The sequence below is a fragment of the Tauraco erythrolophus genome, chromosome 2 (assembly GCF_009769465.1).
Source record: "Tauraco erythrolophus isolate bTauEry1 chromosome 2, bTauEry1.pri, whole genome shotgun sequence".
In the NCBI taxonomy this organism is placed as follows: Eukaryota; Metazoa; Chordata; class Aves; order Musophagiformes; family Musophagidae; genus Tauraco; species Tauraco erythrolophus.
In genome coordinates this window covers 58,724,569-58,746,785 of record NC_141466.1, presented here as the reverse complement: position 1 = coordinate 58,746,785, position 22,217 = coordinate 58,724,569, and the positions used below count along the sequence as shown (strand labels likewise).

At 34.8% G+C, this 22,217-nt stretch overlaps 1 protein-coding gene across 1 annotated transcript in view; it reads left to right on the top strand.

Annotated features, from left to right (window-relative positions):
* The window catches only part of NBAS (NBAS subunit of NRZ tethering complex), a 189,876-nt gene that overhangs the window by 147,158 nt on the left and 20,501 nt on the right, over positions 1 to 22,217 (top strand). The window contains exons 47-49 of the mRNA XM_086631399.1: positions 483 to 572; positions 2,848 to 3,043; positions 20,304 to 20,443. Coding sequence (XP_086487525.1) covers positions 483 to 572; positions 2,848 to 3,043; positions 20,304 to 20,443 — 426 coding nt within the window. The remainder of the gene's footprint in view (positions 1 to 482; positions 573 to 2,847; positions 3,044 to 20,303; positions 20,444 to 22,217) is intronic.

Sequence of the window (22,217 nt, the reverse complement as noted above, 5' to 3'; positions counted from 1 at the left end):
TCCACCCTTCCTACGTGCTATTCTTGACTATATGTTCCCTCCTTTTTAATTTTGTTGGTTCTGGTAAGCATCAACCTAGTTGATTCAACTGAAAATTAATTTCTGAGGGGTGGGAAAAGAAATCTGCTGAATCAACACATAGGAGTCTTTTGAATCAGGTTTGTTTAAACCAGTAGTGATACTGCAAGATGATACTTGAAAAGATGGTGTAACCTTTAATCTGTTCAGTTGATATTGATGAGTTCTTTAAGGTAATGAGATTATGTGTAGATATTTTGCTGACCTAGTCTGTGTTAGAAGTGCTAAATTTTAATTATTCTTTTTCTTTCAAGTTTCACTTAAGTATTTTAGGTACTAGTTAAGCAGGGAAGCTGGAAAATTGCTATAATTATTGAACAATTCAGGTAAATCCTACTGGTGGATAGAATTAGGTATGATATTAAGGATTATTTTTATGGTAATCGTATATCTTCCCTCAATAGTGGAAATGGTGGCTCATCTACATCAGTGAAAGATCCACTTGAAATCCTAGAAGGCATCATTTCTGCAGTGCATGCAAGTGTTGAGAAAGGGTAAGAACTTACTGTATGAATTTTTTGGTTAAGAGTTGGAAAGATACTTTTCATGAAAGCAGCGAAGGTATGATAACTTAGTATGGACGATTTTTCTTCATGGATATGTGTAACAGATTTGCACTTAATTTTCTAAGACTTTATTCTGGAACAGGCTATAATTTATTAGCTTCAAAATCTGACCCCTGACAGTATCCTTTACTTGATCATTTGGAACAAAGCAAGTCAATATTATGGTGATTTGAGAAAATGTTGGGTTTGGGGATTTTTTTGTGACTACTGCAGATTGTATATCCACCAGGAGCATTTCACTGCTTTTGTTTCAGTTTAGTAGATGAATTACAAATAATAATAACTCACTTTCAAGTATCTTGATTTAGATATCTGCATTTGTCAATATTTGTAGGGTATAGTGCAGAAATAATTTCACAAATGCTGTATAATGCTTCAACACCTTTTTTTTCCCTCCTCTTTTGGGAATATCTTTATTTCCTGTCACATAATGGTCTGTATGTCTCACAGACCTTTTCCTTTACATTTCTAGTAAAGACAAGAAAGGAAAACAAAATCCATTTTCTTTCATACAAACAAAGAACTCATGTATGATAATAGTAATAAAACCCCATACTCTCTTATAGCCAACAAAAACAATTATACTTTGTTTGGAGGCTTCTCCACTCACCAATTGTAATCCAATTATTTAAATATTAGATACTGACATAGACTGAATTGATGTTAAAATCCACAGTAAATCTCATTTGCAATATTTTAAGGTAGAAAGGGAGAGTCGGTACTATTTTATTCTGAGATGCTCTTTCTGGAGTCTTTTATTTGTATACTTCATCAACATTTAACTGCTGAAACAATAAGCTGGAGTGGAAGTCATTGTGATTACAAGAGATTCTTTACATTCATTTAAATACTGGTTCTTATTTATTGCTTTAAACCTCAGCTGTTCAATTTACAAAATATAAATCTTTCCCTCAGGAAAACATATATGAATATCAGGTGTGAGCTCTACAAAACTCTTGAAATATTCCAGCAGGTCTTCTTAATTCCCAGACTTTTAATTTACTGTTTGAATGCCACCTGTTTGGCAGAGGCAGGTCTAATTTAGCTCAAGTTCTGAGCTAACAGCATCATCTAGACGATATAAAGCCTAAGTAAAATTGAAATCCTTGTAATATGAAAACCTAAGCTGTCAATGTTTATTATTTCAGAGCAGCAAGACAGGTTAAATTGGTGTTTTCGGTCTGATATTACTTTCCCGTCTGTCTTGTTAAGACAAATAAGGGAGCATTAGCTATAAATCATACTCCACCTGGAACCGCTGTCTTGATTTATTTTTTTTTTTAAGAAAAAAAAATTAGCTTTAGTTTAAAGAACTGCTGAAAGATAGCAGAATAGCATTTACTGATTTGTCACATGCTAATCTATAGCCTCTAAGGGACACAACAGATTATTCTTTCTGCAACTGCTAGCTGATTGGTGAGTTCGTGGTAATCTGTGTACTGTAAATGCTTTCACACAGTTAGAATGTATTCAATATAATACCCTTTTTGAATCAAATTATTTAATTAAGAGTTTTCCTACCTAACCAGTCAGGAAAACCCCCAAAACTTAGATATTTTAACATCTCTTTTTTTCTTTCAAAGGATTATGGGCATTCTGCAATCATCATCATACTAGAACATAACAATAATCAAGCTGACTAGAGATGGTACAGAAAAAAAGAAAATGGCTAGAACTACAACCAGGAGAAACTAATGTTTGTATGTGGAGCATAAAGAAGGGATGTGTTAAGGAAAGAAAGAGAATATAAGACAAGATGAATAAGCATCAGATATAAGAATGTCATACTTAAAATGCAAGCAGTCAAGCCGATTTTCCATAAAGACAGATGGCGTGGAAATACAGGCATCATTCAGGATCAGGCACCATAGAACGGTTTGGATTTTCAGGTGCTGAAATCCAGCACCATTACAATATAATTGGCAGTCAAGGTAGTATGTGGGAGAATATGTAACTCTATAGATGGATTTCAATGGTATTAGGTGATTATTTTAAATTCGAAGAAAGTTCTTACACCATTTAGCTTTAGACACATAATTTACGAGGGCTAGTTTCTCTGCAGCCTCACAGAGGTGAGCTCTTCCATTTCCAGTGTTATGTATTTGTTATGTATTGAGTGTACATGTTAACAGCTTTGAAAATACACGTAGTACTTTGATTAGGATTGCCAAAGACTGTTTAACACATCATTGTTTCATTACAGGGAGAAAGTAGTTTCTTCAGATGACCTTCTGGAGTGGTTGAGACCTTTCTGTGGTGATGACTCTTTAGCAGTGAAGCCTCGCATCAGAGTATTGCAAGTTTTGGAGCAAGCCTTCCATCTCAGTGATGAGGATAGCAAGCTACTTGTGTACTTCAGAACACAAGCTGTTCTGAGAGCTTGCTGGCCTGAAACAAAGGTATTAATAGTGATTGCTATAAATGTTACCATAAGACTGGTTTTATACAAGGATTATATGACGAAATGCTGGTTTGCAGTTTATGGTTGCAATGCATCCTGTTGGTATGGGAACTAATCCTACCTTCTTTTTGAATCAGGTTTCTAATACATTATGATTCTTTGAAAAGCATAGTTATGTAAAGTTAATGAATTCCTCAGCTTTTGTTTGGGATCAGGAGTACATGATACTGAACTTGATTAAGCAATAATGATTTTCCTCTATGTCAAGCATTGACTTTGAAGTTATTGTGTATTCTTTCTTTTCTGATCATTTTTTTCTGTCAATTTTACCTTCTCTCTTTGTCTTCTATCTGATGTGGTGTTATAGTCAGAATTAGAATGAGAATTTTTGGCCACTGTCTCTTTTTTTTCTGGGGTCTTTAAGTATTATTCCATGGTTGAGAACATTCTCGAATGGAAAGACTTAATTGATAGGGAATGCATTTGGTCACAATTAGTCTGCTATTGTCTCTTACTAGGCAGCGTCTAACAACTGAAAGACAGTAGTTGCTTAAAAACTGTTCACACCTTTAACTGCCTGAGAGATAATTTTAAGTCTTTTTCAGAGTAAAGTCAGGAAAAAAATAAGATAAAATCATTGGTGAAAGAAGGTACTCTTAGCTATTTATTTGTTTCCAACTAAGAGAGACAGAGTGCTTCTAGTTTAAGTTTTCAAGTCTAGGACAGATTAACTTCCCTAACATTCATTTTTTTTAAGTATATGTAAAAGTTGCTCTAAGACTAATAAGGATTACCCAGTGAATATTCTCAGGAGTGAAAATGCTCAAGTTTGTCAAGTAGAATGTTAAAAACTCCTTATATACATAAAGGCTCCTGTTGGTTGTTCATTAATATTTTATCTGCTTTATTTCATTACTTATTTTGGTGAAGTGCTTAATATCAACGTACGTATTTTTAGAGGTTCTGCATTTCTGAGTACAATAAAAATACACTAAAGGCTTAACAAGAAGAAGTAGTCTTGTCTTTGAAGCTTGTGCTGGTTTGAAATCACATGAGTATCACTTGCTGCATGAAGAATTATTCAGAAGCAGAGTTACTTTTCATCCATTTTCTAAATGCTCCCCCCTCCCCGCCCCAGACCATATGGAACTAAAGTAAAATATTTCTAATACTTTCTCAAAAATTCTATGCACAAAAACATTTTATATTCAGATAAAACAAAAGCAATATCTCAGTTTTGACTCACTGTGCTGAGATCATCCAAGGGAATAATCATAATAAAAATCTTAAAAGAAAATGCTTATCTCTTGTTTTCTTTAGAAATTACTTTTGCTCTTGCATTCACAATAATACCAGCACTTAACTCCTCAGCTGCTCTTCAGGTGTCTCTCTATGATTGGATTTTTCGGTTCTTTGTCAGTATTTGTGTTGCCTGTGACCCACTTTCCAATCCAAAAGCATTTCAAGTCTAAAAGATTCAAATAGAGTATGTTTTGAGAAAAAAGTTACAGATAGGTAATAGCTTTCAGCCATGTCTGTAGAAGACAGAAAACAACCTGTATTTGACAGAAACCTTGCGAGACTCTTGTCCCACACTTGTTTGAGAAATGTCTAATATCCCATCTACTTTTATTTTCTCCCATAATCTGGTGAGTCAAAATGTATATACATTTACGACATGAAACTCGAATCCATTTAGTTTTTTCTCATGACGTTTTAGGAATTAATTGAATGCAGTGCATGTGCTACTGGCTCACGTGTAGCTCTCAGGACCCTCAAGGCCCTCTCAGCGGAGCTGCTCCCCAGCCTGGCTGTCCTGGGTGCAGCACTGCTGTTGAACCTCGTGCGATTATTGTTGGCCCCATCTTCCAGCCTGTTTAGGTCTCTCCATATAGTATGGTAATAATTTCTGTTTCCTGAAGTGGTGTATTTTTAGAATACTTCTTGCTTTGAGCAGGAAAACACACCTGGTTTTTGTGAAGAAAGAAGTTTGCACTAACTGTGAGCAGCAGTCCGTTTGCTGATCACTTCAGTGCTCTACTCTTTTGCTGATGTGGAAGCAAGTAGTGCAAGAAGCCATGTAGTAAAAAGCTTAAGTACTGTTCTAGATACGCTCAAACCTTTCAGAGCTAATTATATAAAAGTTTATATTAGTGTTGTATACACAATTATCTGTATATAATATGTTTCATGCTTAGCAGTAGAGAAAGCTGTGCTTATATGTGCATATATATAAATCATGGTGTTTTCACCCAAATTCCTGCTATACAGTGCAATTATAAGAGTCCTGTTGGAACATTTAAAAATATTCTCATTTTCATGTCAGTTCAAGCTAAATATGATAGATGAGAACCCTTTGTTTTCATTAAATATTTTGTGCTAGGTGATCACTAATGTGTGATTCAGACAGAAAAGCGTTACTGGTTCGTCATTTAGGTACTAGTCATTGATATTTGGAGTTATTCGCAAATGGCCAATAAAAAAAAAAAGAGTGAGCCACTACTTAAACCATTTTTTTTTAATTCCAGTCAGCTGGTGTCAAATGCTAGTCTACAAGTTCATACTGGAAAAAGCAAGTGATGGCCTTATTTGATTACATTTAATTATTTTGTGAATTAACAAACAGGGAAAATAGTGTGATAAAATAGCATTTTGAAAATGGTATTCTCTGTATATATTTCACAATCCGTCGTGCTGGTTTAGTGAAACAAAACCACTGCAGAATTCAGAAGTTGCATGACTGCTGAAAAGTGAAGAGAGAAATTTGTGTGTGAGCTTTTGGCAAAACATTGATTAGGCAAGTTTCTCGTGCACATTAATGCGTCAGGTGCAAAGACCTTCAAAAGCAACCTCATTCTATGGAAGAGGATGTTGAAGCACAGTTTAAAACTTTTATCAGGTTGCTGGGTAATCCTGGATGAAGCAGGGTCAGAAAGTAGACACGAGGAATTCTGTCTTTCGAATGTGTACTCAAACTGCTATGTCAGTCTGCCTGCTTCATCTGTAGGTATCAATTTCTCTAACATCACTGCACCTTTATTAATTTGATTATCCTTTCTCATCCAGTGATGTAATAAAACCTTTGATCACGATAAAAAAAAATAAATAGAAAAGAAGGGTTTGGGTGGATCAAATGCTATTTTTAGCTTGTAGAGGAGTGCATTTAAAGGTTTGGGTTGGGTTGGGTTTTTGGTTGGTTTTTTTTGTGGGTTTTTTTTAAATGAACTTGAAGTTGTAAATATTTCAAGAGCGTGTTAATCATCTTACTTCCAGGTTGTTTTATCCTTACTTGCTTGACATTTCTTACATGATTTTAGGGGATCTCTGTTTTTCCTTTACCATTCCTTGGTACAAAAAGGGACAGCAGATATTGTAAAGGATGAATGTGGATTTCTATTGAGTAAAGATAAGTTTAATGATATTGCAGTGTTCAATTACCAGAAAATGTGTGAAAACCACCCTCACTGTGTCTACTAATCCTCTTAGTCAGACTTTGCATACATCAAGGAGGGACTTAATATTTAATTATGCTCTGGGTGCTGTAAGTAGTGGTCCCACAAATCAATGTGCTGCTGGGAAACAGGCCAGCTCTTACAAAATTAAAAATGTACTTTATGGAAGCAGCTACCTATCAAACAGTCAGAAACACAGCAATTTCCAGTTCTCTAATGATTAGTTAACAAAATTAAAAATTCAAGGGTCCTCATTTTTCAAAGGCTTGAGAGTCTTTAATTCACATTCCAGCAGCATCCCACACTACTGGAGGGAGGAGGCATGCGTTGTTTTAATCCCCTTGATGAATTTTATCTGAGCTCTTCAGGTTCTGTAATTTTCTAGTTAACTGGTGCATGAAAAATATGGGTCAAAATACTGACTTTTTTATATATTAAAAAAATGTTGAGAAGGGTGAGAAAAAGGTGGTTTAGAATGTTTGTATCAAATTTTAGCTTTCTCCATCTAAGATGGGAAATCCATTTGTTTTCATATAATGTATAAAAATATGGTCTATAATGACTCACAGCACTGTCTAACATACATAAGGTACCAACTAATAGGTTATGTGTGTGTACATAGTCGTTCAGTTCAGTGACTAGTTACAAAGCATAAGTTACACTCATAAGAGTTTTGCCCCAGGAAGTTACAGCGGCACTAACAAAGCTTCTGTAGGTAAACCAACGGTTAGTTCAAGATAAGAAGTTAGTAATTGCAAAGTTTCTGTAAGACACACCTTGTCTTAAAAGGATTGTTTCATTATTATGCAAATGCAAAATGTAATTACTATTTGCATGCCACTTAAATGCAAATAGCTTTGTCATTTAGAGAAGGTAATCTCATTTAGCCTTTCCCCTCATATTGTTATATTACGTTTTTTTCATGATCTAGGGGTATACAGAGCTGCTGAGAGCTAAGCGTTTTTGAAAATTGGAAGGAATATCTAATACGAATTTAAGATTCTAAGGCACCTTTCTTATTTTAAGTGGTTTTTTTTTTCCGCCTAAAGTGGAAAAATTGCCAGATTAATTTGTGTTGGTGTTGTGTAGTTCCCACATACATTTGCCTTTACTTCATATAGGCAATTTATATGTGCCATATGCAAGTTTTATGTGTCTCGGCAACTTTAATAATGTCTACGTTAACATAACGACGTTCTGAGAACTTGGGCATGGCTGTCAAGCCTCTATTGCTTTTTTGTTTATCTTCCTCCAGTATGTGAAAAATATGAATCTGTTTACATGATATGTCTCTTCATATGACTTCATGAAGAAAGGTCTCAAAGGAAATAATGTCCCGTGATTTTCAACTTTTTCCCATTGCCTCTGCTGGTGTCAGAGAGATTTAAACATAGGGATTTGGAAAGCACAGTGAGATTTAAGAATTTAAGAATTCCCAAGTAATTTTGTTGAAGTCATTTATGAGGTAACAATGATGTGTATTTAGCTTGATCTGGCAAAATATAAGTGAAGGAGCTGTATCTGTTTAATCCTCAGCCTTTTTTTATTTGTGAAAAATGCTTAATTAGAAAAAAGATTTATGGTCCTATCAACTTTAAGTAAATTTGTTATGATATTGTTTATAATTCTAGAGACATTATTTCTCTACCAGTAATGCATAAAAATTAAGTTTAAGAAATTTAATTTAAAGTTTAATTAATATTTTAAAACACTAATTTCCGTTCCTTGAAGATGCGATTTATCCATATGAGAACATGTGAAATGTATTTTTTTCAAGGAACGTAAATTGTAGCATCTATGATTAATTAAATACTTTAAGATACGAATGAAATATTTTCCATTAGCTACGCAAGTAAAATAGATAAGACAAAGTGGAAAGAAAAGCAGTATAGCTGGAGTGAACATGATGGTTTCAAACGTGAGCCCTGGGTGCCATGGTGTTCTGTGGATAGCAGCAGTTGCTTCAGAGGAGGATAAGAATGCTCTGGAGTAGATTCATGGGGGATAATTCACTTTTTGTAATAGGTCTTTTGTAATGAAGGTATAAGTGGAGAATGGTTTAAACCTTGCATATTCTGCTTCTGTCTTCAGTTTCAGGAAAATCAAGAGCTCATTAGTGATGTGTTCAGAGTTCTATTATTACGTTGCAAAGAAATTGGTGGATGAACTGTGATTCATCCTTGAGTGTCTCTTGCTAAATACTTGACATTGGTCCGCCATACAGCATTGAGTGCTAAGCGTTTTGAAACTTTAGAAGGATTTTTTTTTTTAATATTTATTTTTACCTCTTTATATGATTTGGTATGTGATAGTGTTATATGTTTTATAGGACAGCAACATGCAGAAAATCCAAGTCCCTGCTCTGTTTCAGGTACTTCATCACTTTTTTCCTTATTCTGTTGTTTACTCAATCTAAGTAAACAATTTCAGTCATGTTATCTACAGTGTTATCTACGTCTGTAACTGTTCTCCCCTCTACCTCAGAGTGCACTGTGATATGCAGTATACCTTCTGAAAGGAGGTAATTGGAGAAGTGAATGTGATATACTTGTGGACATTAACAGTCCCTGCTTATGCATCCCAACACCTTGATTGCTCTCTTGACTTCAGCTGTACGTTACCCAGAGGTCTCTGAATTTCATTCAGTGAGGCTCTTGTTCCTGTTTTGACTCGATGAGGCTAATATACCATATTTTAAAATGTGATGGCTTTACCATTGTTACGTTTTATTTGCCGTCATATGGTCATTTACTTACTCTAGATTTTTTTAAAGTCAATCGGAGGTTTCTTTCTACAGTGTCCTTGACGAACATAAGCTATCTCCTTTGTGTGTGGTATTGTCTGTTCAATGCTTGGAGTCCTCCAGAAACATCATTTAGTTTGTATAAGCAAATGAGCAATCATAAAATCATGAGAAATTCTACATTTTACCTTTACCATTTGATCATAAACTGGCTTTTTGTTTGTGGTTTTTTGGTTTTGTTCCTGTTAGCAGATCAAGTTCTTCAGTGGTTTCTAGTCAGGGATGTTGTTAAAAGCCTTTTGAAAATAGAAATAAATTGTAAAACTTTTTCTTTAGGTGTTATTATGTTAATATCTTAAATGAGTATTTGATATTCATAACTATGATGGTCAGTTAATGCCATCCTTTTTTTTCAAACAGTCTTATCTTATGCCATCAACCATCTTGCTAGGTGATGCTTTTTATTTAGAGGTCTGTGAACTCTGTATCATCTGAGAAACCCCTCTCAGGTATTCTTAAAATAGTTCTTACTTCATAGTAGTTTCTGATAGTTCATGGTGGTTGAGAGAGTGAGGGATTTTTTCCATATTGTGGCTATTATTGCATAGTGACTCAGCTATGATGACTGTGACTGCTAAGACTTTCGCTACATCAAGTCAAAAGGAAAATGGCCAGTTGCTGTGCTTACGTAATGCCATTTAGTGTGACAGTTGCATGATGCTGCCCTACCTTCTTCTGATTGTTTTTATGGCTGCAACAGAGCTACTCGTTTATTTCAGTTTTAACAGCTTAAATAATTTTGTGGTATCCATCCAGTTACTACCTTAAGTGCTGCTGGTCTAGGTCATAAATATGGATAAAAAATACAGGAATTTTACATTAAAAATTTAAGTTTTTCTTTTCTTTTCTTTTTTTTTAACTGAAAATAGTAGTACTGAAACATGACTTAGAATTGGGGTCAACATCAACAACCTGTTGTTCCTAAAAGAAGGTATCTTAGTTTATTGTGAATTGTTCTGTTTAAAAATGCATCTTTTACTTTGTGAGTTTAGCTTATCTGCAGTATGACATTTTGGAAAGATTAATTTTGACAAGTTTTCTTTTACATAAAAACAGCTTTTAAAATCATTTTCCCTCTATTAGCAAGAATTGCAGACTTTGATTATCAAGACACTGGTTGTACATACAGGTGAATACTGGGAGCTTGTGCATGCACTGCTTCTTGATGGTAGCGATGATCGGAAAAGGTAAATCGAAGAGCCACTTGCACAAGGTGTGGGGGAAATGACTGATACTACTTTAACAGTTTAAAATTAAAAATAATATTTAAGGATTAAGATCTTGTCATTTCCAGGCTGCATCTTCCAACACCCTTTTCTGTTCTAAATGCAGAGTGTCTATATTATGCATAGATTATGAAATACGAAACAGCGATTAGTTGCTGGCACATACAAGTAAAATGACTTCCATGTTTTTAAGTCCTTTGTGTTGCACAGATGTTAGTTTTAGCTATGATTTACATAGATCCTAATTTTTACCTACTAACTGACACCTAGTCCGTATACATTTTAAATTACGTGTGTTAATCCTGCCTCTTTCAGGTTTAGCTTGCTAGCTATGTAAATCTATCAAATGCGTAATTATTTCTTTATTTACTCTTATCTTTCTGTCAAAATCTATGTACAGTCTTCAGAGGTTTTCTCTATGCTGAGATGTATTTGCAGATTAGAACATAGTCTCCTGTAGAATACTAATGAATGGATTTTCTGCATGAGTTATGCATTTTTATGCATTAGGCAATGCATTTGTGTTTACTGAATCTACATGCATTTCTTAGTGTTAGTGATCTGCATACCAAGCAGATAAAGAATTAAACAATATATAAATCAGAAGAAAAAAGTTCTTGGGTATGTCTACAAGACACGCAACTCAACATGTGGCTGAACCTTTGTTTAATTCATCACCAGTAGGCTTCTGATTGATTTGTTTTTAAACTTGAATCCCATAACTTGCTTATCCTGTTCACTGGCTTCATTTTGAGCAGGGTTTGACCTGTGAGATTATGCGCATCCCTGTGTGCACCAGGCTTTCATGTGTGGTCCGTACTCGTATTCATAATAATTTTTAATATGTGAAGCCCAGCTTTGGGGGAAAGTGCAAGAAAGCCTGACCTCAGGGTTCTCCCTCCTTTGGAGTAGAAGGTATGGATTGTGAGCACAGAGTTTGTCAGGCAAAACTCTGGGCTTCAGTTTTAATTTTGTATCGATTGCTCTAAGATTGTTCTTATAGCAGGCACTCCTTTCTGGTCTGTTAGGCAGTGACTGTTTTTTCCAAAGCAGCCTGTGTTCTCTTTGTGAGTTCACGGCTTGGAAAATGCTCCACCAAGAATTCCTGTCTCCTTGTTGATCTTAAACTCAAATGGAGGGGAGATGTGAGGTAGACCTTTGCATCACTGACTCAGGTTATATTCCCCCTAGTAATGGAAATCAACAGTAATTTGAACATGGCCAGTGTTTTTTGTTGGTTTTCATTTGTTGGGGTTTTTTTAGGTGGATGTTCCTTAATAAAGCTGTTGCCTTTGTATTAGGTGGGAAAACTGCCTAAGCATAGCTTCAAAAATGCTTCTTTCAAAAAAGGGAATTTAATCTACAGCATTGGTCCAGGCTCCAAACTAGAACATGTTTTTCCTACAGTGTTTTTTCATAAAATAGGACTAAATTCCATCATTATTTGGGGACATTTGTGAATCCAGTAGAATGATTTTTAAAAAGTTACCATCTCTCATCTGTGACTTACTACCACGTAATACGTTTCCATTTACCAAGATCCAAAATGGATTGAAAGTAGGATTATCCACATATGACCTTGGTCAGATGGGGAAAGTAAGATGAAAAAGTCTCATTTAAAACTGACAGCTTCCTCTGCCATGAGGAGAATATATTTGGAATACATTTTTGAGAAGGTAAAACTCATCTGTGCTAAAGGAAAGACAGACTTCTCAAATAACACATATTGGCATACAAAATTTTTTTATGGAAGTTAGTGCACGGGAAAGCTTTCAACTTGCCAGATTTACAATTTAGTTGTATGTATGAGCTTTTTAAATTGCACTTTTCTTATCCAACAGTGGTGTGAGTGAACTAACACTTTTATAATCTAAACCACACTTTTGATAGGTTTTCTCAAAAGTTTTTATTGGCTTTCCAAAAAAGGCTTTCCAAAAATAGGAAGTAAGTGCAGTGCTAAGACTTAATGCTCCATAAGGAAACAGATTACATCAGTGCCTTGTAGTCATCATTTGGCAATATTCCTTTTTCTAAGAAATCTTTTGAATTTAATTCTAAAAAAATCATGAATATTTAAAGTATATAAAAACTAGTTCTGTATAAATGTGTTCTTAATTGTCTTTAACTCTGTACATGGCAATATGGTGCTAGGACATAGAGTGAGAGGTGCTATATAACATTATTGTTTAAACTTCAGAATTTCCATAGATACTGGGAAAGAACTTTAAAGGAGATACTAAGTTAGAGGTGAAGTGTCTAAAATGTATCTTTGAGAAGCAACTTTCGCTTGACCTCATTGACTCCTATTCAGCTACCTTGTGACAGTACACATTTCACATATTGAAAATGGTAAGCTTGCTTGAGTCCCTATGTTCCCTCAATTCCACTTGGAAACTGCACGTAACAAATTATTGTGGGCCCAGTTTGGTTTTATAAGGTGAATTTTAATTGGTGTGTGAGTATATAAAAATGTCAATACCGGTTCAGATCAAGGTCCAATCCAGCCCAGCATCCTGTGTCCAACAGTGGCCAGAACACAGACGTAGAAGGAAGAACAGGAAAAGGGAAAACATATATGAAATTCACTCCAGTGTTTTCCTCATCTCTGAGTAGTCAGAGGGGTTTAGTTAGAAATAGGAACTGACAACAGCTCTGTGTAGACAAGCTTAGTTTGTAATTTTATATGTCCTTCGTAACAAGCTTTTAGCTCTACAGCCTTGTTTGTGCAGTAGCCGCACAGATACCAGCATAATAGGGCACGAAGGACTACAGGTTGACCCACAAAATGGGAAGATTAAGTTCTTCAGTGACCAACCCTGTCTGTGTAGGAAGGGCAGTACTTTCGTTGCTGATTTAGCTGATTAGATTGTAAACTCCTCAAGACAAGACTGTTGTATTTTTGTGCCGTGAACAGCACACCAAAATGGCAATTACAGAAATTCTATCAAATTGTTATCAATCCTTTCAGTCATTGCTTATAAACAATGTTAAGCCCTGTTTAATGAGAGGAAGCAAATTTTAGCATCAGCATTCCCTGTCTCCAATCTGAATAAAATATTTCATGTCAGATCTGCCTATTATTTTAAAATGCAGCATAGATGAATTCTCTACCACTAGAACTTGGGGGCAGGGAGGGGCAGGAGAGGAAGATAAAAAAAAAAACGTAGTGCGTTTTACAAGGGAGTCCTGACAAATTAAAATGTATTGTAGGAATAAGTGACTACTCAAATGCCTGCTTAGTGTTTCTATTTTCAATGCCATATTAATTCAAATTTATGCTGCAGTGAGGAACATGAACATATTTTGAAACATTTACATTTACAGTTGGATGTAATAAAATTAATTTTATAATCACATAAATTGATAGAGTTTTGGTTACAACTCTTGGAAACCACAAATGTCTCTGTCTCTGTCTTTAGTATAAGGAGTTGATTTTAAGCACAAGTGTAGCTTTTCTCAGTAAACAAGCAATTATAATGAAGGAAAATATTGCTCTGATTTCCACATTTCAATTCTTTGTCTACAAACACTTTTATCAATTATTTCTTTAGAACATTAGTAGTTAACAAAATCTGCTGATGAAAACCATGACTCCACCATGCTCAAAGGGAGTAAAAAATGTAATTTGCAGAACATATTTCATTGGGTGGAAGGAGGAAGACATCTGTCTGCATTACTTTTCCTGCTCACCGTTCTTGTATGTAAATGGCCAATGTTTTGTATTTTATCTCAATGGAAGGAGAGGATTGGATTGCTGGATCTTTTTATTGGTATTTCCATTTCTCAAACAAAACTCTCTAAGTTATCAGCCAAGTTGATCAGTGCCAGATTCTCAAAATATAGAGCTTTAGCAATAAAGCATTTACTACTCTTATCAGGTGTCTCTGTCCTTTAGGATTAGGAGAATATAGTGGATATATATATAGGAGAATATAGTGGATATCTATGCCTCAGGGATACAATTTAGATATATAAACATTCAACTGTTGCTGTCACTAGTGATTTTAAACTAACTTCACTTTCAAGAGTAAGAAAATGTACTGAACTAAACAACTGATCCTGTGGACGGCCATGCCAAAGGTTTTTTTATCAGTCATGTATGATGTCCACAGCTTTATTTAACCTTATTATTCTTCAAGTGTATCATCGTACAGTTTTTATAAAACACTAGGTTTCTAAAAGCCACAGAACAAACTTTTGAGGGAACTTATCATATTTGGACTCCTTCATGTGTGCCACGTGACTGAGTATCTATAAAGCAATAAGAAATTCGTGGAACAAGATGATGAGTCAAAATTTTGTGCATTGAAAGTGGATAAAGCATGTTAAGTGATTTCAAGATTTTGGGCATCTAATAGGATCTTATCTGTGAGGGAAGAGAACTATATAAATCTTTGAAAGATTTTATCCTCGGGCAGAGCAGTTTGGGGTTTTATTTGAGGAAGGATTGTAAGTGCATTAAGTTTTTATTTTAGCACTGGATATAAAGAACATGCTTTCCAAGTTTGCTCAGGATGGCTGAAGTCAGATAAAGGGTATGTTTTTGCTCAGATAATGTACTGTTGAAGAGATTACAAGTGTCTCAACCAACTGCCAGATTCCTTTTATCATTATACTTTGGCAGTAAAAGCACCCATACCCAAATAGTTCATGTGCTTTTTACATAAAACCAAATGTTTTAAAATATTTGTAGGAATCTTGTCTGATGTAACTTCCTACTAGCAAAATTATGTCAGAACTGAGATGTTTTGGCCATTTTTTTGATAAAGAAGTGGACTGCAGCAATAAATTTTTCAGCAGTGTTTTAGTTTTCTTAACACTGTTTCTTAACACATTTCTTTCACAATTGTCCCTGTAAGATGGCGGGGGATTCAACATACGTTATGTTAAGTGTGTGCAACTGTAAGCAGACCATAACTACTTAAGGAAAAATAGCTGTTTTGATAGCTGCAACCATGTAATTCAATGAAGTATATTGTCTGGCGGTGCGCAAAGACACATAAAATAGTATATCTCAGATAAAAAGGGAGTCTGACTTTTAGCTTATGGCATATCATAGCTGCTACATACCGAGGCTGTAGTTTGCACTCCCATTCAGAAATGTGGTTAATTTTCTGTCTTGGTTAATACTTGAGAAATATGAACTGATTTTTGCCTTTATTAAGCAGCAATAATATGGGATGAGTCAGGACTACTTTATGGGCCATCCTAACCACTGCTAACTAATAACAGGAGAGACTAGGAAAAGATGTAAAAGCAAAGTGCTGAAGAGGAGAACATGAGATTAAGAGGAGTTTGCTCTGGTTCAGACAGCTGGTAGTATCTAACGCAGTTTTAAGCAACACTCAGTGCTGTTTGTGTAGCCTGTATTTTGCTTTTTAAATTTCCTTGGTTTGTTTTTTTTTTTTAAGGAACGTTAGCATATGCAGATGTTTGCATATTCTTGATGTTAAAATTATGTAGTCCCTCATTGATAATGAAATTCTGTAATTTAACAGTTTAACATAAGGTTTGGTTTTACTTTATTTGTATTTCATTTTATAATGTGTTATGAGTATAATTTCTAAAATTAATTACTCTAATTGACTTTCCCATTGTGGTAAATATTTGTGCAGCCTTTCATTTTAATGAAAAACATGAAGCCAGTTGTGTTCTACTGCCAAAGAGAAGGCATGAAACTAGGGAAAATTGAGACACAATTGAGCAAATCTGTTGCTAAAACTGAAAGTCCGTGCTTTCCTTTTCCTTGCCTTTTTTTTTTTTTTTTTTTTCATATTCTTTTGGGATCATCCGAAGTTCAAGTATACTCTTTACAGCCTTGCTATAGACCTCATTATTCTGTTTAGTGACAACATTCTTCTCTGCAAGCACTTGTGCTATCATGACTCTCAGCCGTTCATGGCAGGTTATCTTTTCATAGCCTTTGAATATTTTAGAAGGATGTTTTTGGGTTTTGTTTAAAAAAAAATAGGAAAAAGGGAAGGGGTGGGAAGCTGAGTTATAGCATCTCATTACTGTGGTTTAAAAATGGTCATACTGGTAAAACTGCAATGCCTTGTTGCATTACAACATTCAGAGTGATCTGAATAGATCATTCAGAGTCACTGCAAAGAAGAGGTTCAGTTAAAAGTGGAATTTTTAATCTTTTTGCTGTGTTACTACAACAAAACAACAGGCTTAACTAACCATGGTAACTTCATCTGAGCTAGCTTTCACCTCTGTTAAGATGAAATTTCTACGTTTTAACACAGAACGTGCTCTGTTTCTGCTGTGTGAGGTGGCTGCTTCCTCACTATGCTCTCCCTCAGCCTTGCAAAGAGGAGACAACGCAGAGGAAAACCTATGTTCTTTATGTATATACACAAACATATATATTGTAAGTATAAGTTAAAAAAAAAATCATTTCAATTTGCTGCTTCAAAGTATCTCTTTTGTGTAGCAAGGAACTATCACTGTTTTTGTGATTCTATTGTAACTTCTATTTCTAGAGAATTATAAGGAAAGAATTAGAGAGAGGGCAAGGTATCTTGTCATTCAAACTACAAAGCAGTGCAGAAGTTAAGGCAAGTGCTTTGATTTACTTCATAGCAGATGATATTGCGACTTTGCTGATATTTAACTTCAAACAGTCTCATTGTTTTGCAGAAATAACAATTCCTTGAAATTAAATTTTTAAATGTTTTATTATCTGTGGTTTTGATACATGGTGTTGATCTTCTGCTTGTTAGGATTTTTCTAGTGATGCTAGTGGGCAAATAGATGTCAATCATCTTGATTGTGTAAAGGCATATACATTGGAGTTAAATACAGCTGCTTCTCAGAAGGTACAATCTTAGACATTGTGCAATCTTATTTAAGCCAGTGGGACTACGTATCAAGGTGAAGTGTGTACACAATCTTTGCAGAATCAGTGTGTGTTTGGTGATGTTTTCAACTCAGGAATACTTTTGAAGAATGTTCCTGATGCAGTTGATTGTGTGACTATTGTCACACAGTCAGGCATTTGTGGTGTTAAACCATGGGTTTACATCTGAATCTTGGCTTTTCATTTTCAAAGAAAAAGTTATTTTAACAACTACGTTGTCACAGGAGTGAAATAATGCCGAAAACATACTTGAAACGCAGATGTATGTGGCGTATAGGGATGACTGATAGAGGCAGCAGAAGGTACTTTGAAGAAGGGAAAATAGCTAGGATGTAAAAGATGGAGGGGTGAGGAGTTTAAGGTAGGATAACACTAGTCATTTTTTGGAAAGTAATCATACTTATCATCTACCTGTCAATACTTTGGTATTTTCCATTTGTTGCTCTTTCATTAACATTAGTGCTACAACTTTAGATCTCTACGTGCCCTCTTAAAAGGTGTGCATATTAATACAGGATGTCACTACTTTCTAATCTCACCTGTTTCACCGTAAATGGAAGTGACATGCGTTTAAAATGCCATATAAAAACTGAATTTGCAATAGTTTTCTTAAAAGCTATAACTAATTAACACTACAGAAAGTTCATTTTATTTTTATTTCTCTTAGTGGGAAACGTAGGTAACTTGAAAAGGGCCGTTATAGAAAGAAATGTAAATGCACACCATGTTTAAGAATAGAAAATTAATTCTTCTGATTTACTTTGATCATATTAATGTCTGTTTTGTTATAGGTAGTCATGTTGCAAGGATGTAACTATCCAAAACACAACATTATAGTGTTAGATTAATTAACCTAGTTAAAAAAAATAATAAACCCGATTTTGTAAGGATGCATTATTAGGCAGAATTATTGGAATTCAGTTCGTGTTGAATAGGATGTCTGACCTACTCTCATCTAGTCTCTGCTACTAATGACTCAATTTCTGTGACAGCTTTTCTCATCTGTTAATATATTCTGTGCCATTTCTTGCCATTCTTATGGTTATCATTAGAAAGATCTGAAAATTTAGTCTGTGTTTTGAAGTAACATGCTGGTGGTGCAACTATACTAAAATGTACTCAGTGGCCCATCCAGAATGCTACTTACTTGGTTTAAATATTTCAAGAGCTAGTTGTCTGAAAAAGGAGTTTGGGGACAGATGAAGCAATGCGAGGCTTCTGTTGTCTAGATAGTACATAATTTGCTAAATTGCTAAATATTTTTGATCCTTAGAGGGTAGCATGTTTTGTGTCCCTTTTACCTTTTTCTCCCTTCTCAAAGCCTTGTCATTTAAATATTGAAGATTATAGTATTTTATATTGACATGTGTAGATGGAATTTAGGGATATTACTATTGGCTAACTGATGTCTGCTATGTGACATTTGCAGTACAGGAAAGTATTTTACATGGACAGATCTCAGAAATATTTTTTCACTGTCTAAAAGGGTTTAGTATACGGTGCTTTCAGATGTACCCTGGAGACAGAGCAAACAGTTTTTCAACACTAAATATTTTAAAGTCACAAATTATGTAGGCAACTCAGTAAATACACCAGTAATCTTTGTTTTCCAACCTCTTTTGAAAAATTTGTCCTTGATGTATCAGAGTCACTTTGAAAAGATAGGAATGTGATCTTTAATCTTTTAGAGTAGCTGTAAAACTAAGGAAAACTTTGTCCATGTTTGATGTCTTAGAACTACTGGAGCTGAAAAGTTAACAGTTAATGCTGTGTATCTTCAGTGGAATTATAAGATGAAACTGAAGTGTTTGATATCCTGGAACTTTTCAAGCTTTGGAATAAAAATTCAGTGTTAGAATACCTTAATAACGCAGAGGAGGCTACCTTGTTATTGTAACAAATTATTTTTAAACTGCAAGAACTTTTGTATATCAGTTAGACAACGAATAGCTATTCAATTTGTGAAAGCCCTCCTAGTGTGATAGCCAAACTTTTAAACAGAAGCTGCTTCTCATTTAGTAGCAAGTTGGTTCTCATTTATAGCAACCTTCCTTCAACAGTCAGACCTTTTACCTTGTACTTTTTTAGCATGCAAACTGCAAGCAGTAATTATCTGTAAAAGAACATGTCATCAACTGAAGTTATTTCAAGTCCTGGAAGAAACTGCAAGTTTTAAACTTAGATGAACACTTTTCCTGAGATAAGAGTTGTCTGGTGGCTGGCTGATGAGGTGTGGGGTTTTGTTTTTCTTAGGTTCAAACACCTCTACAAAGAAATATTACAGTACTTGTCAGCAAATGTTCTTCACTGGGTAAATTAATTTACAATCATCTTTCAGGGCTCTTTCCTGTGGGAGAAAAGATTAGATGCTGTAAATTCAGATAAAACTGTTGAGTTTTCATAGGTGAGTGAGAGTAATATATATTAGGGAAGCACTATGTATACCCGTTCTTTAAAAATACATATTTGTGTGTGTATATATATCTCTATATAAACATACTGTACATTAGAACTAGATGATCTTTAAGGTCCCTTCCAACCAAAACCATTCTATGATTCTATATATTGAGAAAAGGAAATTGAAGGCATTTCTGGTTGTTTGAAGAACACAGAGGTAAGATCCTCTGAACTAATCAATGAATGTACTTGTGATGGGTTACAGTGTTTTAGGAACATATACCTAAGTCATTCCCCAATGTCTCTATGCTCTCCTGTTTTATTCAGATGTAATTGAAAATGAGAGGTAAGTCAAGGAGTTTCTGGGAAAATTACATTCACTGTGTTCCTGCATTGTTTTACAACAGTGACATCCTTCACAGATAGTTGATTGCTTTTAAATCATTGATATCTTAAAAAAAAACCCTAAAAATAAAATAATATCTGTTGGTTGGTTTGTTGTTTGTTTTTTTCAGGTAGAGATAACAGATATTGAAAATGAAGAAAAGAGGTATAATCTCTTCCTTGGACTTCTGGAATCTAGTCACAGTCCATCTGAGTTTCAGCACTTGGTTTTACTTCTTCAGGCTTGGCCACCGATGGACATGAGCAACAGGTGAGCATTTCTTCAAACAATCATGTAACAAGAGAGTTCTAAGTCTGCTTGTTTGATAATATGTAGTTTTCAGTCAATGAATTCGAACATGGCTAAGAGGAGTATGACCTTCGGAAAGGATCATCATGGGAAAAATAAATGATTTATTTAAAGCATAATTGAATCAATCAGTTTCTTGTGAAAAATATATATACATATGTAGCATCATGGAGGAGGCAGAAAACCATTTTATTGCCTGAACCATTGCACAGGAGTGTTTTCTATCTACCTTAAAGTTCAAGTTATGAGTTTTGCTCTTTTTTTTGGCAGTTTGTACAAAATCCATAAAGAGGAATAGAAAGTTCTGACTGTTTTTTCTATTCAAAGTTAAACTTGCAGAGAAACCTTTGAAAGTTAATGTTCAGATGTCTATGGCAGACAGTCTGCAGGAGGTCTATGAGGATAATGGTACCAAGCAACGCTGCTTCTCTTTTCTAGATCTACTACCTATTATTTCTGTCACTGAATAAAGTATCCAAAAGTAGAGCATGTATACTGGGGCAGACATATCCTAGCCCTACAATTTAAAATGAAAATAATTATTTAAAACTTAAGCAGTGCACCTGTCAGAATAGGTATTTATTGAAATATTGAATTTATTGAATGTTTCCAGGAGGATTTGCTTCATCTTCCCAGGAACTGGGAAGGTGAGGCTGACCAGCTGGTGTCTTGAGACTTTATGATAAAACCAAACAGCAAATTTTGTTCTGTGATTAGATTTATTGATTGATTGATTTAATAATTTTTCTTATTACTATTGTTCACTGTCTCTGCTACTTTTACTTTGCCAGGAGACTTTGGAATGCCTTCATGAGAAAATTGCCCCCTTCTCTTTCGCTAATAATAGCCACTTATACTGGTTTTATGGAGAACATTTGACTCTTGTAAATGTGATGTACAGTGCAGACTCCAAACTGGTTTACTAAACTCAGTACTAAATTGACAGTCATTATCTCTGGAGAAATAAAGAGTAATTCAGATTTGCTAGATTTTCTTGAGTTTGCCTGAAACTCTAGACAACCAAAAAATTAAAAGAAAAATTAATTAGCAGAGCAAGCAATTGTGTTGATAGTATAGAAAACAATTTTGTTTGGTTTAGTTTTTGACTTTTTTTTTTTGAGTGGTGGACACAGGGTATGGCTGCCACAGTTGTTTGATTCTTCAGTTCTCTCTGCTAGCTTGAAGGGTGGAAAAAAATCATCTAATCTTTTCTTTTCCCTGCCTTAGCAGTGTTTTGCTTGGGGAAAAGACAACTGAGGCTGCATCTTGAAAGAAGTGGTAGAGATGTAGTTCTCCTTCTGCCTCCTTCCCTCTTTTTCTCTTGTTTCTTTTCTCAGTAGGAATATTACATGTCTGGTTTCACTTATTATGTATGTATGTATTTATTTATTTATTTGTTTGAGTAAGTCAATGATGGTTCAGTTTTCCCTTCTCTACTAAGAGTTGTCTTGATAGAATAATATATCAAAGGGGAGCGTTTTCATTCCCTGGGTTCTGTCTGTGTTTATATTCCATTGTTTCCTTTTTATTATCACTTTCATTTCTGTTACTAACAGTGCTTGCAAGACTGATTAAGTACTTTATAAATCCTGTGTCAGCAGGAATACCCATGGTGGCTTGAAAGTCCTTCGTAGCTCATTTCTAGTGCTTTCAAAAAACCTACATGATATTTTAATGGTAGACAGCATGATCATAGTTATGAGCCCTTTTTGTAAATTATATTTTTTTCCTCTTA